The 17267-nt window shown below is 37.9% G+C and overlaps 1 protein-coding gene across 1 annotated transcript in view; it reads right to left on the bottom strand.

Moving 5' to 3' along the window:
- The window catches only part of gabrb4 (gamma-aminobutyric acid type A receptor subunit beta4), a 71578-nt gene that overhangs the window by 19028 nt on the left and 35283 nt on the right, over window positions 1-17267 (bottom strand). The window contains exons 3-4 of the mRNA XM_015035374.1: window positions 5320-5387; window positions 4590-4810 (exon numbers count right to left, since the gene is read on the bottom strand). Of these exons, the coding sequence (XP_014890860.1) occupies window positions 4590-4810; window positions 5320-5387 (289 nt within the window). The remainder of the gene's footprint in view (window positions 1-4589; window positions 4811-5319; window positions 5388-17267) is intronic.

Raw genomic sequence — 17267 nt, 5'->3', positions numbered from 1 at the left:
CATGTTAAAATCACAATAAAGAGTCTGTCTTAAGAGGCTAAAAATACAGATAAACAAAAGAACTAGCACATTTCACAGTGACTGAATAAAGGACCACACAAAGGGGTTTATTGTGGGCGTGATTGTCCTCGGTTCGCATTCTGCCTGTGCTCAGACACGTCGGCACAGGGGGGCGGGGAGGGGACTTATTCAACCGGCCGGGGTTAAAATGTGTCACACACAGTGTGTAACAGTCAAAGTTGAGAGCCACGAAATGTAAATGAACCGGAGTAAAAACTATAAATGTCTATAGTTGGTTGTGTCTTTTGTTCTGTAAAATAATAATAATAATAATAATAATAAGGATCTCCATACAACCCTCGAGCAAAGTCAAACATTTCAACAAAGCGCTTTAATTATATGCTTGCAGGAGCCTCGTAAAAAGGTCCTGGATACGCCACTGGATGTAGATTATGAGCTGCCGCTAATTACAGAACAGTGCAAAAAAAAAAACAAAAAAAACAAAAAGGTCTTGGGCTTGATGTCATCTGCCATACGCCGTTACTGCTGAGAGAAATGATCACTGGAAATGAGTTCTATTTATACTTCTGAATATTTACCCATCATTATAAAACTTGGTTTCCCCCCACCCCCTCTTTGAGGACTAATTTTCTAAAATAATATTTTAAGAAAGAGAAAAAAAAGGGCTTTTTGAATTCACCTTTTCTCACTATTTTGTCATTTTTTTCTGTCTGCAAAATACTTGGCATTCATTGCAATTCATAAAAAAAGCAAAGAACTGAGAGTTGATCAGTTGCAGCCAGACATCTACATGAGACCAACGGATATCGTTTGAGGAAGGATGGATTTTTCCACCAACAGAAACCCGTCAACGTTATTGCATCTTACATTGGGATTCTGCTACAACTATGGAAGCAATATTTAGAAAGCCGATCATTTCTATTTCATAACATGCAATTAGAGAAAATGAGATGACCACACTTCATACAGGGGTTTCAGAGTAATAGGGGCTGAGTACAAATGTGCATCTCATTTTTCAGATGTTTGAATGTTGAAAATTACTCAATGTTTAATGTTAAGCACTACTTTGTGTTACTCTATCACAAACAATCCAACTAAAACGCAATAAGGTTTGATATTGTATCTGGGGAAAAAAATGGCAATGCATTTTATGTAGTTGAAAATGCTCAGTAAATTGTAGTTGTGCTCTAATGTGATAGGTAAATGTTGGTCAGGTGTGGATACTCTGATCTGCTAACAGGGGAGGGGAAATTTAAATGATTCCACACATGCAAAAGCACAACCTCCCCAGAGCTGGTGTAAATCCCGCCCGGAGCCCTGATGTTATTTTGCCTTGTTTGTACTTCTCCGGTTCCAGCGGAGCCTTCGGGAGCGCTGAGCAGAGCAGCTGGGAATGTTTATTCAGATCAGATGGCGCACTGTAATTTAGCACAATCCTGCCACTGAATTCTCCCGAGTCCCTATACTTGCTTTGATTAACGGTGGTCAAAAGGTTTTTTTTTAATTTTTTTTATGTCGAACACACATTAACACACACGCTGCATTTAAATGTTGCAGAACTGTTTATCCAATATATGCAGAGTTAGCCTACTGCACTTTTTGTTTTTTTGCGAATTAAAAAACTTTGGGTGCATGAGGAATAAAGTGTTTACAAAATGTAGCTCTGGTTTTTAACTCTCACTGTTGTTCACTGTACACCAAGGCTGGGGCAAAATGTATTATATATTTATTACCGGAAATTTTTTTGTGTTTTTTCTCTGTAGTGTATGAAATCTGTAGTTTCTGTTGTACAGTCACCAGCGGAAATCTGGCATGTTTACCTGTTTTGAACTTCGAGACCAGTGAGGCGACCTTTCTACTGGAGTAACAATAATAGTAAAGATTAAATTATATTTTCTCTACTACTACAATAAATCAGCAAGTCAGAGTCATTAAACATGAATTAAAGAAATAATACTTTATTACTTTGTTACTACTTTGTTTGCTTTATGTAAGTGAACATTGTTAGCTTACATAAAGAAAGCTAACATGCTTGTGTGTGTGCTAGCTTACATAAAGTAAGCAAACATTGTTAGCTTACATAAAGAAAGCTAACATTGTCACCTTACACACGTGTGTGTGTGTTAGTTTGCGCACACACACTCAAAAAGTAAAGTTAGTAAACCAACTACACTTTTTGTAAAGTTAGCTAACTTTAAAAGTTAGCTAACTTTACAAACAGTAAAGTTAGCTAACTGTACAGAAAGTAAATTAACTGACTTTATGTTAGCTAAGCTTGTTAGCTGCCATAAAGTAAGCTAGCACTATCATTCCATTTTATATCCTTCTAGAATGACATTACAGAACCTAAACGTAATCTGAACTTTGCCACAGCTCTTTAATGAAGCAAAACACATCACCAGCTTCTTTGCATTAATCACAGTACCATATTAAAGTGAGCTGACTTTGAAAAAAAAAACAAAAAAAACAATCACTCCTGATTTTCAGCGAAAACGATCTAACTTTTTTAACAACCCATGGGAATTTCGACGGGTGCCACTATTCACATTTGCTGTTGACCTAAGTGTCTGCTTTGTCAGAATGATCTGAGAGGTGCTGACGATTTTACACCTCTTTTTTAGGCTTCCAGGGTCAGTGGATGTGTCGTCGGAGTGTGCCTCTCGTTCTTCGAGAAACACTGAGTATATATCTGGAGTCACGTTAGCGGACCCTTTGCTTTAAAAATAACACTTTAAAGGCTGCTTTGCTAGTGCCAAATATAAATCTGTCATTTTTCATCCTGTCCTGGGGCCAAACATGCATACAAACAGGGATGATGATTTTATTATTTTTTTTCTACAGCTACAGGTGATGTCAATGTGTTCTTCTTACTCTCATTCTGTTTGTTTTAGTCTTCTCTATCTATAGCTTTTATTAGATAAAATTCTTATATTTTTTTGCACTATTAATTGAAATGTATCCTTTTTCTAAATCCTCATGATACAGTATAACCACTTACTTAGGGTCAGAGGAAGGTGAAGTGTATCTTAGCATGCATGATAAGTTTTTCCTGTATCCATACTTTTTTCTCTCAGACACTTCAACTTCCTGAATTATTAAAGCTTTGTGAGCTTCTCCGAGACATAGACGACTGCATCGCAGGGCAAGATTGCCTCGAGGTTGATATTGAAATTATGAGCTCAAATCATAATTTCGCGTAAGAAATCTGTGCAAATTTCTCCATTCATCATTTAAAATGTTATTTTTTCATTATTTCTTTCCAGTAAAATTTCTTTTAATCTTCTTCAGCGATCTTTATCGATAGCAGCAGTGAGTAATGTTTTTTTTGTTTTGTTTTTTTTCTTTGCACTTTGTCTGCTATTTGATTTATTTTTAGTGAAATTTTATCTTTGATTTTATGTAAAACACTTATCGTAGATCTTATTCATTTAAGCATTAAATAAGGCTCCAAAACTCAAGGAATGATTTAGTGTCTCGTCAATTTAAGGCACAGATCCAAATTTAAATGCTACTTCCCAGCACTTTCTGACAAGAATCAGTCATAAAGACATAATTCACTTAGTTGAAGAAATTCATCGGTCAGCGATTTGAATCTGACCATTTTCCCTCGATCAGCTCTGGTATAATATTTATAAAATATTAAAAAAAAATCTTGCTAATTTAATACATCAAAAATGAATATTTTGTTTGTTTTTTTAGTCTGTAAAAACTAAAATATAGGTTCATTACATATGGGTTGATGCAAAAATAGGAATAATTTCACAATGCCTTCATTTCACTGTCGATGAACCTGGCACAGTTTTGGGTTTTTTTGCGCTTTATGGCCAATATTTTTAGGATTTTTAGGATGAAAATTGGAAACAAACTAAGTGGTAGGTCAGAGGTCAAACAAAACAAAAAGTAAGTATGTGACAGGTAAACTCTGACTATCACCTTTTTCTAAGTTTCTTCCCATTTATTAGTTGAATCAATAGCAAAAATGAAAAGACAAAATAAACATAATTTGGCTGACATAAAAAAGCACTTTAGCACAAAAAACAAATTACCAAGTATCTGAAACTGAAGGACGATGCATTTTTCATGTATCAGGTCTGGAGTGGGTTTTTTTTTCTCTTTCTTAAATACATGATTTAAGAAAGAAAACTGTATAGATTCTAATCTATACAGTTTTTTTTGTCTTTTTTCTATACTTTATTGTCCTGCACATCTCCTTTTAATGTTGAATCCTGCAAAAGATAACGCAAGAAGCTTATCAAAAATGCAAATCCTGACAAACACCAGGGAAATTCCATTAGTTCTTAAAGGACACATAGTGCCATTTTATAGCATAATCAACTAAGCATGTTACCTTCAGTTATTACAGAAATGTTGTATTGATCTAACATGACTTAAAAGAAACTTGACCTTGTAGTTTAAGCCTTGAAATTGGCCTCTGTCTCTTTAAGAAGCTCCTACTCTTTCCGACTCTCCGCCTCCAGCGCGTCATCACAACAGCGCTTCTCGTTGTTGCCGTTCTTAGGAGTGTTGGACAGACTCACTAGAAACCCAAACGGTTCTCCTGCTCTTACCTTAGTCCGTATAGGACGGTGCCATCAGGGTGCAGTCGGATCATTCGGTTTTTCACCGTCACTCCATGAAGAAAGGACTTCTTGTCATTAAGGAAGTAAGTATCAGGGAGCCACAGCTGGTCTGCTACACGGTTGTCCAAAGTCAGGTTCAGTTTCAGCTCTCCGTAGGCCAAACGCTTGTCTCTCCAGCTCTGCTGGAAATACATTGTGATGGTGTAGTCCTGCGAAATATGAACGCACAAAATGAAAATGGTAAAAAGGAGACATTTGGAAGCTTCAATAAAAACAGGACAATAATAAAAAAGATCTAAAGTGATTAATAGATAGGTAACCTGCTCTGTGCTTAGACTTAATGGATAATTCAGCAAAAAATATAAATGGAAGGAAGGAAAGAAGGAGAAAGTGGAAGAAAAGGAGCTGAACTCTGCCTGCGGTTGACATCAGAGAAGAGCTGACAGACAGAGTGACGTCACTTCTTAGACATCAGCCATATTGTATTTCTCTCTGCTCAGCCTGCCTCACTAGTTGCCAACAAATTAACTGCTTACCCCCCAAAAGGAAATGTTTTCAGTTTCACTGCGTGATCAAGTATTTGCTTAGTTTCCGTCTTTGGTTAGTTTCACAACCAGGCAGCAGAGTTGTGGATGAAGCCTCCCAGCGGCACAGATACTGTCGACCTGTGGACGGTGGAGGCGGGGACAAACACAAGACCAAGGAGAACGCAACTCACCATGTTTACTTCTGAGATGGAGTCGATACTGGCTATGTTGATGCTCATCCCTACGATGACTGGAGGACCTGAAGGGGCAAAGGAACAAGGAACACGAAGCAAAGAATGAGCCTCGACATGTTGATTGTCTTAAAAGTACCGTTTTCAGCTGATTATTAGTGTTAATTGTGAAAAAGAGACACACTTGTATACATGGTTTTCAAAATTTTGTATTGTGGGGAAAAAAAAACTTGAAAATTCTAGCAGTGACAGCTGCAAATCTTTTTCGAAGACAAAGAGCAAGAAGGAAGAGGAAGAAGGGCAAAGAAAAATAAGTAGGTAAGGATAAAATAAAGTTTGTTGATTTTTTCCTTTTCTTCGCTGTCCTGTGGATCTTTTCCTTCGTCCACCTTTACCTCCTCCTCGATTTCTTCTCCCTTTAGGTCAAGTCCTGTGCTGAATATCACCTGATTGGTGATAGTTGACATCTAGTCTGATTGGTGTAAAATCCAGCCAATCAGATCAATCAGAAGAGTTTCATCCCAAACTCACAAATATGCACACTAAACAATTTTCTCGCGAGAACTTTGTGCTCTCTCTATTTATACATGCTCTGTTGTAATTGCTTAATAAGGTCCTTTGGGTTTTTGGCAGGAATGCACCACCTTACACAATGACTTGAGCAGTATTAAACAGTATTCTTTAACTTAATTCTCCTTTTGACATGTCCATAATGTTATCCCTGACTTCTGAAGAGAAAACCAGATTTTCTTTTCTTTTTATTGTTTTTAAACACAGAACATGTTTACAATTACATACATCATCTTCAACTAATCAAAAAGCAAAAACAACAATACAGGCTTGTTCCCTAACTTTTGTTCCCAAACGGTTCTCCTGCTCTTACCTTAGTCCGTATAGGACGGTGTCATCAGGGTGCAGTCGGATCATTCGGTTTTTCACTGTCACTTGTGTCAAAGTTAATTTACTTTGACACGCTGTCTGGCACATGTGTTGCAATTTGTACAATTAAGAGTATTTTGACTATTTTGACAGTCATTTTCTTCTCATTATGTTTTAATTCATGCTCTCCCTGGCAAATTTTGGCATATGTATGTTATTTACTGAAACAAGTAAAGTAAGAAAAAACAAACAAACATTCTAAAACAACTTTATCCCTGACCTGCCTGTGACAAAATATGACAAAGTTCGTGGGATGTAAATATTCTTACGCCGTAAATCACTGCAGTATTTTATGAAAGAACAATCATTTTCAATGTGAGTTCTAGTAAAGTGTTGGTATAAGGTAAGGTAATTTTATTCATATAGCACACTTTCAACAACAAGGCAAATCAAAGTGCTTTACATGAGTCAAAAGGAAATACAAACAAAATAACAAACCAAAGGAAAAGAGCGATCCCAGTTTTAACTTCACAAGACAACCTCTGTCCAACCACACCCCAACAACTGCTTCGTCTGGGGCGAGGCACCGGCAGCACGAGCGAAACGCCGTATGAGAAATGCATCGCCCTCGGAAGCTCACCAAATTACCCCGGGAGAACGCGCTCATCCGTACTAATTTCTATGTTAGGAACCCATGTTAGGGAACGGGACGAGCAACCATTGCTCATCTTCATAACGTGTTGCAGATATGTAAGCAGTTATGCGCAATTACTCTCCAAAGTGTACAACAACACTCAGTCCACTTCAGTATTCAGACAACTCGCTGTCGACAAGTATAATCCATTCACAGTGTCCGTGTACCCGACAGCCAGCGAGCGCCGGCGTTGTGCGTTCTGTATTAATATTAACAGGAAAAACAATGAGCGAATGCAAGTTTATGAGTTTATAAAGCCTATTGTGTTCAATGGTGCGACGATAAGTAATAGCTAGTTTACCTCATCCTACCGCAAGTAGATTTAGCTGTTTAAAGTAAGTAACTTTGCCTAAAGGACAAATCCAGGAATACATATATATATATATATATATATATATATATATATATATATATATATATATATATATATATATATATATATATAAGAAGTCACAGCGAGAGTATTTGGATGTCTGTCACTCTCGGCGACTTCTCTGTGCGAATCATCGTTATTATTTCCTTTCTGTGCATATGCCTGAGCTGAGCACCTTTTCCCCCGCTCCCTTCCTCTTCGCTTCCACTGTCACCTTCACTTTGCCTGATCAGGCCGCAAAACACAAAACGCTGACACCAAAAACAGAAAGTACACAAGTGCATAGCAAGTGTGGCAGAGCTGAATCAGGATTTTCCCATAATGTAACTTGTCTTTATAGAAGAAAATGGCATTTTTATGGGAATCATAAACAACACAGGAGCGGCTCTCATGCAAGAAGAGTTTGCGCATATGCAGTATACGGCGACTCCGAGAGGACCGGAGCTGTGAACGATGAATTTAATCAAGATGCGCGGTTGTGAAAAAGATACATTGCTGCTGTTTTTTTCTGGTTTGCAGTCGTGCTGCGCTTTTCAGATTACTGACTAATGACTTGACCTGCGCTGTCGGAGATGTTCGACACTTGGGATATTGTTTTATAACCTAAACATCTCTACAACTTTCTCCCTGACCTCTCAGCTGTGTTCCTCTACCTTTATGACGCTGAATAATCATTAATCATCTTTATAACTGTCTTGGAGGCAGTTGGTTAAAACAGTTTTTATGTAGTATTATCAGAATAAGTGGAGTTGAAAGCAAAAGCACGCCACACTTTTCAGATTGTGTGTAAAAAAAAACAAAAAAAAAACCTAGAAAACAGCATACCCTTCTCCTGCACAAATACAGACTGCTTAGTGTTGGTCTAGCCCATAAAATCAATATAAAACATATTGATGTTTCTGATTGTAACAAAACAAAATGGAGAAAAGCTACAGGTGAATACTTCTGGAAGGCACCGTAATTTGGCCCATCAGTACACGGCGAAGACGGTCATGAACTGTCATGAATCAAATCTAATCAGTTGCTGCTTATGTCAATGAACACGCCATCAAAGTTCAGAATCATTTTCTCTCAGATTACAACATATTGATCTTTTCTCCTTTGAATAGTCTTAATATCCAAAGCTTTGGGAGAAGCAAAAGAAAAAGAAAAACAAAAGTTAGCTTACGGCGGGGGAAAAAAACACTGTTAAAGAGGTGCTGAAATTTAAAGCTAGTGCATAAAAAAAATCACCAACATAACCCTTATCGCCTCAGCTATCCTCCCTAGAGATGCATTATCAGTCTGCAGGACTGTATTCTGAATGTAGGACATGACTATAAATGAAGTCCAAGCTGCTTTTCACCCTCACTAGGTATATTGTCTGGAGCTGTTATAATAACACACAGCCATATTTAGGATGTCTGGATAGAATTAGCAGCAGAATGGCGCTCTAAGCACAATTCCCTGTGGAAAATAGGACCTGAATGAGCACTACTGTTGGTAAATTTCTAGTATTATTTGGTTTGATGACTAATTAGCTTATTTAAATTATGCATTGAATTGCGGAGCCTCATCAGTCATGCTCAGATAACAATGAAATGTGCTCACAAACTAAATTATATGCTGTCTTTTAAATATGGGTTCAACATCTAATATCCATACAACCAAATAGTCACCGTCTCAGTGTATATTCTCCTGGTTTTGAATAGAGAGTGCAGGGAGTTCAAACACCTCATGCAATTAAAACGCTCACTGATCCACGGCCATCAAGAAGCTGAATGTGGCTCAGAGAAACGGCTCTACAGGCTGTAGTTTCCATGCTTGTAACGGGAGAACGAGCCAGGACCCCGCAAAGGCCACCGGGTTTACTCTGCATCTGCCTGTCTGAAAATCATTCTCAAAAAAACATAAGTGATTAACGTAATTAACGCTGCTCAAATCAGTTACTTTATTCATCATATAAAAAAAAATACAACAACAACAAAAAGCCATTTTGAAGCTATTATGTGGCAAACTTTGCAAATGGGTGAGGGCGCATGATTAGAGAGCTGAGGAAGCTTGGCTAGCTATGTATGGATATAATTGAGTAACAAAGGTCTTCTCTACATTATGTCTCGTAACAATTGAAGTTCTGGTGAAGCTTAAAGAAGGCTTAGTTTGGCAAAACAAGATCCAAAGCTTTGAACATCTGGAGAAAAAAAGGACTAACACAATCACAATGATAGGATGTAGAAAAAAAATAATCAGAAAAGTAGCCAAAAGACCCACAGATATTCTGGAAGGGGTCCTGAGGATTGAGAGTGTGAATACTTTTGCACCATTGCTTTAGCGGGTTTGCTGGAACCCTGGTGCTCAGTGAAGTCGTGATCCTCTTGATGTTTATGACCATAAGGTTTTGGATCAATAAAATAATTCTGATTGTGCTGTAACTAATAACTCCCTAATCACTACAGTAAACACTTTTGTTATTATTATTATTATTATTATTATCAAGTAATCAACTGACCAGAGTGTCTCAAAAGTAATTTAACTGTAATTTATCCTGATCAAACTTTCATCGCTAACGCGGAGACTGCAGTCCCTCTGTCTCTTTATGGCCCAGTTCTACTCTCTAACTTTTTTCGTCTTCACTAAATGTTCTAAAGCTTTGTCTTAAGTAGCGCTGCGGACCATCACACTTTGTAAAGGCAACAATAGCAGCTTTTTCCCTGAGATGTCAAAGTGCGTACACAAAGCCTCAAACCTCACCGCCGGTGCTTTGGCATATTTCAGCAATACTTCTGTAAAACAGAGGCAATCCCAAAATAAAACCGTTACCAGAGCTTGCATCCGCAAGTTGGGGGGAAAAATGAGGAATATTTCAAAACGCCATGTTTGGTGTGCCCATTTTCCTGGAGTTAGAATCCCTACGGCGGGTAAATGTCGCCAAGTTAAAGACGATGCCACGTCCCGAGGCAAAGAGCATTTTTGGTGAACAATAACTGAAATAGGGTGTAAACGCTCTCAGCGCTGTTTCCACCAAATGTGTCAACATGCCCCGGTTTCTCTGACGGACGCCGGCCAGCGTCTCAGCGGGAGGAGCAGCAAGCAGATTTCAGACTGAGCTTTGGAAATAGATGTGGTAGACTGCAGCACAACAGACCCAGCGAGAAAACACATTGAGCAAATCTTTCATTGTCTACCAGTGTTTGCCGTCCGTATGTGGCTCTCGGTTAGCTGGGCACGGTGACAACAATCGGAGGGTAATTTTCCATTAATCAAATTAAAGTTTGCACTGCGACGTCTTTGATGCCTACAAGGAGTGGCGCTAGGCTGGTCACTCTAATTCTCACATGCCTGCTGTGAGCACGAACTGGCCGCAGTTAGGTTGATTTTTTTTTTTTTTTAGCAGAAATGAAACACAGCAGTAGTAATCCTGAAGATGTATGATGATAACTAAATTTAATCTAACTGGTGTTAACATTGGTTTATTAGAGGATGCCGGTGACGAATATTAGACCCCTTAACAAAATGCATTCCTTGTGCTCACCCTAATTATGTTTTGTAACAACTATTATAAAGAGAGAGTAGAAGTAATATCAGCTGTTTACATAAAAAGAGACATATTGCAGGTTTGTGTGACATAACTGAACATATCAAGAAAAGAAATGTGGACCTCCACATGTCTGGGTTGACTTTGGGGATGATTAAAAAAAAAAAAAAAACTCAGTTTGCTACTGGAGTGTCTATTCATCATACTATTGAGCAGGGAGAGAGACTCTGTGTCCCAGAAATTAATGCCTTTTAGTGAAAAATGAGCATACCAACACCAGAAGATGAACAAAATACCTTAAAATATGCTGGCCAAAGCTGGGGAGAGATGTTAACTGTGAGTTCTGTACTGACATGGGCTGAAAAGCCAATTCCAGAGGAGGAGACCATTAATCCAGAAGCAAAGGAAAACATTTGTTTTGATAATCCACACAGGAATTAAAACCTAGGTCTTTGGAGACATGCCCTGTGGTCCAATGAAATTAAAATTAAAAGCACTTACATTTGTAAGAAAAACTGTAAGGAATCCTAATGGTGAAGTACAGAAGTGGAGGAGGTTTTTAGCTACATGAGGGACTGGTGCTTTTCACAAATTACTATCTGTTCTATCTGGTTCTATCTGGAGGAGTAGTAGTGGACCAAAAATCCAGCAGACTGCTGTGAGAAACTTAAAATAACACCTCATATATTTTATCCAAACCACTATAAGGCCTTTAGCTGCCAATAACTCTTTCTATTTTCTTTAACAGAGAACATTTTTAGTATCCCTCCCCTAGTCAGTTGGCGGCAGACGGCCACCATCACCGAATTTGGTTCTCTCTTTATACCGGTTTTATGAACAGAATTGAAGTGGCGTGTATGCAATTAAATTTGAATATGTTTATACGATCGGACTGAATTAGCAACATACATCGACAGCAGGATGTTTCCGGCCAACGTGCATGCAGTTATTGCTGCTTGAGGATTTTGACTGATTTTGACAGCGCGAGATGTACAGTAAATTTCTCAAACCTAATCAAAGCCTAAAGAAAATGTACCAGCGTGACTCCATTAAGTAATATCTACCAGCAGAAGGTTGCCTGTTGTTGTTTTGGTCATAGTCTCTTGTATTTGAAAACTGTCCAGAATCACAATCTTGTAATTTAAGTGTGTAATCCTAAATTACAGACAATACTTTAGCCTTTTCATGATTAAATAAACTGATACACAAAGTGAAGTATGTAGGTATTAAAAAAAAAAAAAAAATTGTTGGTTTTACATGCACGTGCCAGAAGTTGATCGGGATGAAATGGTCACACTAACACTCAAGCATGCTCTACAAAGCCGTAATAAAAATAAAGGCTGCCTTTTATTCTGTAATGGCCTTCAACAACATAAAGTCCAGCTAACCCAGTGCAACTTCTTTTTTCTTTTTTGGCTCCATTGGTTATCACAGCAGTATGAAAACAGCTTGGTAAGACTGGTGCATACTGACAATCTAGATAACTTTTCTAGCTAGAGTTAAAATTTTAAGTGTTTTACCGCTTAAAACATCTGACAACATAAAACAAAGAAGCTAAAGTTAGTCAAGTGACTTTTAAAAAAAAAAAAGTTGGATGCAAGAAAACAGTGACTCGGAACCTAATAGTTATAATAACAGAGTTCAGCTGATTCCCTCCCTACATAAAAAAAGAAAGAAAGAAAAGGATGGTCGTTTATCCTGTCAAAATGTTTTCACTCCTGGTTGACAGTTTGGATTTGTTCAGCCCTGCTGTCCTCTCCTTCTTTGCCGGTGTCTGTGTGTGCTATCTCCTCCACTACAACAACGTGTCGCCACATTTAGCTTTCAGCCTGACAGTCTTATGCTGCTCCGGGGCAGACAACCACAACTGATGTATATACTGGCCAGTGAGGCTGCCCTCTTTAATGTTTATTTCCACTGTAATGGCAGTTCACCATCAAACACCATATAAGTTTAATGCTGGGAAGTGATTGTTAAAATTAAAAAAAAAAAAAAAAAGAAAAAAAAACAAAAAAGAAAAAGCTCCCTTAATTGCAGCATTTTATTGTCGTCTGTAAAGAGAGCGGAGCAGATTTCGACAATCCAGAACACAAACACTTCTTACTGTATATTTTCTAAGTGTGTGCATGCACACTTGAAAATATAGGCTGTTAATTACAATCAAGAGGATATTGTTTGCACTACATGCGGTGTTGTTTGTAGCTGAAAGAACAGAATCCCTTCTGCCACCCATCTCCATCCACTGTGTGTGAAATTAATCACAACACACAAAACATGAACATATTTAGATCAAACTAATCAGATATGGTAACAGTCAGACTTAATGACCTCTCTGGACAAAGAACCATTGGGAACCGTCATGGTAACTGTTTTTGCATTTAAGTTTGGTGCGTTTGAATAATCAGTCAGGAGTAAACATGCATTTCTCCTTAAATGACAAAAGTGACATATCTTGTCAACTGTAAAAACCTCTCTGAAAACAAATTTTCTAGGCAGCAAAGAAAACGCCACCTCTTATGTAAAAAAAAACAAAAAACTGATAATCAAGCCATTGCTTAGCAACAGAGGGCTCCATAGCAACTGTGCAGCATTTTCTCAATGCTGTTGCGGGAGAAGCATGATGATTTATCCAGTCGAATCAGTGTTTGCTTTTCTTTTCAATGGCTACCGCTCTCACGAAGCCCTCTTCACGGGAAAATTAGCAAACGCAACAATACGGTGCCTCTGCATGCGCAGAGCTGCTCCTGCAAGCGGTACAGCAGCCTCTAGTATTTCCATCACAGCAAAGCTCAACCTGCACTGCAGAGCTGGCACCTTCAGCTCAGAAAAGCCTAAGGGTCTTTTAAAAGAAGAAGAAGAGAAAGAAAAAAAGCTAACAAAAAAAAAAGCTAACACTGAACAAAAGGAAATGATTGAATTTAAGAATGGAAACATTTCAAGGTTGCTGATGGATCATATGTTGACTTCAGATTCATGGCTGTGCTGCTGTGTTTGCTTATTTCACTATCCTGCATCAGAAAGATATATATGTACCAAAAAAACAAAAACACTCTCTTCATTTAGTTACACACTAAACACACTCCGAAATAAATATTTAGCTCCAAATTTAAAACTAAATAGCTGCTGTGGAGCTGAATATTTATGTTGCCAACTAAATATTTAGTTTGAAACTGTGGCATTTATAATGAAAAAACAACATGGTGAAAATATGTTTTTGAAAAAAGAACCCTGCTTTCTCTCTCTCTCTCTCTCTCTCTCTCTCTCTCTCTCTCTCTTGCTCTTGCTCTCTCTCTTTCTCTCTGCAGAATAAATAACCAGATTATGGCTTTTCATTTTTCACTGTGTGACTTTACAAACGGCTCCTCGTACCCCTCAACCTAAAATGTCCTGGTTGAAATCACTGTCTCTTCCCTTTTTCGTTGAGGCATTTCTGCCCACAGATAAACTAACTGGATTTTAAAGCTGATTTAATTGAGTCAATTTCAAGCCCATATACATGAATCAGAATTAAAGAAATATAAGCATTTAAAAGTTTTAATAAAACACAACTTGTCAATGAAAGAAAGTCATAAAGGCCACAAACATAGTTTGAAATTCACATAGAGTGATCTCATGATGTCACACAAAGAAGCAGAAGTGTTTAAAATACATTCACAGTTGCTTCCAAACTCAGATGTTTTAAACTAACCAATCAGAGGCTTGCAAAGCCATGACATCATCATCTGGGCTTTTCCCAGATTAGAACAGAAATTAGTAATCTACTTGATCCCTGGGGGTACAGGCAAAGAACCACAAAGATACACACATGCAGAAAAAAAAAGCAGTGATAATAAAAATTAAAATGAAATTGTTTAAGGGTTTAATAACATTAATGTGTGTCAAAGTTTGAATTTGAAGGTTGCAATAAATAAATTTTACATTGTCCTGGTTTGAAACATTATCCCTACAGTTTGGAGGGATAATAATAACAGGGAACATTTTGCTTGTTTTTAAGCATCTAATATTAATTTGTATTACCATATAAGTAAATATGTAAAAACATAAACATACTATATATAACAATATTGATGTTATATTAGCAGTAGCAACTATAGTAAATAAGAACTGAACACTGATTTTATATGAAATTGTTGTCATTGCGCAAGGTTCTCATCCAATCCAAACTCCTTAACGACTTACTACGATCACAAGTTATCATGTAAACTAAAGATCTTGTTTTTATGAAAGCACAGAATAGGATTTGGTACAAGCTGCGATTCCATTCAGCAGCTCTCCACCAGCACGGTTTATTGTTAGATAAATCCATTTTCTGCAGCAGCTTGAGGGTTGCGGCGGAGCTGAAGTCTGCATCCAAGCATGAGGGGGCGTGAGAGAGAAGCCTCAGACAGGACATCAGTCTGTCACGGAGCAAACGCACACACATCCTGACGTTACACATTCACACCTACGGGCAACTCGGGAGTTTCCAACTGACCTCTCCGGGGCCGTGGGAGGAAAGCGGCGCACACGTTTGGAAATCAGCACCGACGCGGAGCGAGCCAGTTTAACTCAGAATAGAGAAAGAAGAAGAAAAAAATAAATAAATCCCACACAGATTGGCAGACGTGATTCCAGGACCTTCTAGTAAAAAAGACAAACACAAACACAGCCTGAGCAACAGAATCCAGTTCGGTTTTGAAGTAACATCCACTTTTTTTTTTTTTTTTTTGCAGTATCAACACAAAAAGTTAGTAAGAAGGACATTTCCTAAGCGACATGTTTTTATTTATTTATTTATTTATTTTTACTTTAATGAAATGTTGTGTGTCTGTGGCAGAGTACAAACACAGAGGGGCTGATTAATCGGGTGATATTTTAGTCAGGCCTGCAGATGGCGTGTCTTAATTTAAACCTGTCAAATTAAGGCCGATGGCTGTATGAGTGATGGCTCTGATACGGTGAAATACTCAGAGACAAAGGTGACCAGACCGAGATGGAATATTCACAAGAGATGAAGCGCTTATGGAAATGTTCGCAGGGTCGTACCCCAAAAAAAACCCAACAACCCCCCTCGCCCCCACCACCAAAAATTGTTTTCAAGCTTGTCATTAAAAGAAAAGAAGAACAAAGTCAAATTGTTCTCCTAACATGCTGGTTATGTTCAGCTCTTCACATTTTTCTAATTAACAGTCAAAAAGATACCAGCAATCCTTTTTAATGGGAGGGTTTAGATTTTTTTTTCAAAGTGGGGTTTTGGAGAGTATTTGTTAGCAGTCATTAACTCCTCTCTAAAACATAATACATGACATGTTTGTATTTTGTTTCACCTAAAAATGTCGGACATTTGTAAAGCAGTGACAGTCACAAGCCACAGACTGTCAGAGTGTTTGTTAATAATAATAATCCACATTTTTATGTTAATCAGAATCTAATGCAAAAAAAAAATCAGAGCATTGTTGGATTTAAAAAAAATAATATTAACATTTACATAAACTGAGTTTTAGTTTTTGTTTTTGTTTTTTTTCTCAACGTGTCTGTTTATCAAACCAACATTTTTCAAAGAGTCATTACCTGGAAGTATTAAGTTTGCAGTGGTCGTTAATATAATCGACAATGTTGATTTTAAAGAATCAACGAGGTGATTCTTACCGATTCTATTGGCTAGCTCTGATAGATTCACAGTGAATCCCAGTAAACATCCAGTAAGGCATCCAGGTAAATTTCACTTGTAGATCCGCAGTAAACAATGTACCAGTTCGGGGAACAGAAACTCCTTCCACAGAAACAGAGATGGATTAAAACAATCAGTGACTAATAAAGCAATCGGGAAAAATATGGACATGCTGCTTCCCAAATGATATTTATTTGTAGCTGCGGTAGAGAAGATACTGACGTCTTGGAGTCTCTAGATAGAACCCCACTTTGAACAAATGCACTTTCAAAACCTCGGTATATTTCAGAACAGAAACATAATGGCTATAATGTAAAACAGGACCTGTTTGCGGTCGTTTAAATCCTCGTTTGCCTCACAGTCAATGAGATTATTGCTCACATACATCACACCAGACTAAACTGCATCACAATAAAGCACAGACTGGTTTCAAAACACAAAGCCACACGCCATTACCTCATTGCTTTCCGTTCCAACATATAGAAACCTCTCCAGTGATCAGCTATGTGGCTTACGTTTAGAGGAACTACAGAAGGACAATCTGGAGTCGAATACGTGGCGATTTAAGGGAAAGCAGCTCAAACACGAGGAGCGAAAAGGACGGAGCACAAGACAAATGAAAATGATGAGGTGAAGCAGGAGAGCAGAGGCACTACATCACCAGAAGCCAGCCAGACAGAGGATAAGTAAAGGTGGCCTCTTCTTATCGTCCTATCCTGTCACAGACCTCACACCTGATATATAAAACCTACTTAGATCCCACGTTAAGAAGGAGAGCGAACAGCGCCTCCTACTTACGTACACAGATTTTTTTTTTTTTTTTTTTTTTTCACAGAAT

This window comes from Poecilia latipinna, unplaced genomic scaffold, assembly GCF_001443285.1.
Source record: "Poecilia latipinna isolate Pla-1442-1.1 unplaced genomic scaffold, P_latipinna-1.0 Scaffold333, whole genome shotgun sequence".
Lineage (NCBI taxonomy): Eukaryota > Metazoa > Chordata > Actinopteri > Cyprinodontiformes > Poeciliidae > Poecilia > Poecilia latipinna.
Note: the sequence above shows the minus strand (reverse complement) of the source record. Positions and strands in the feature narration are given on the sequence as shown.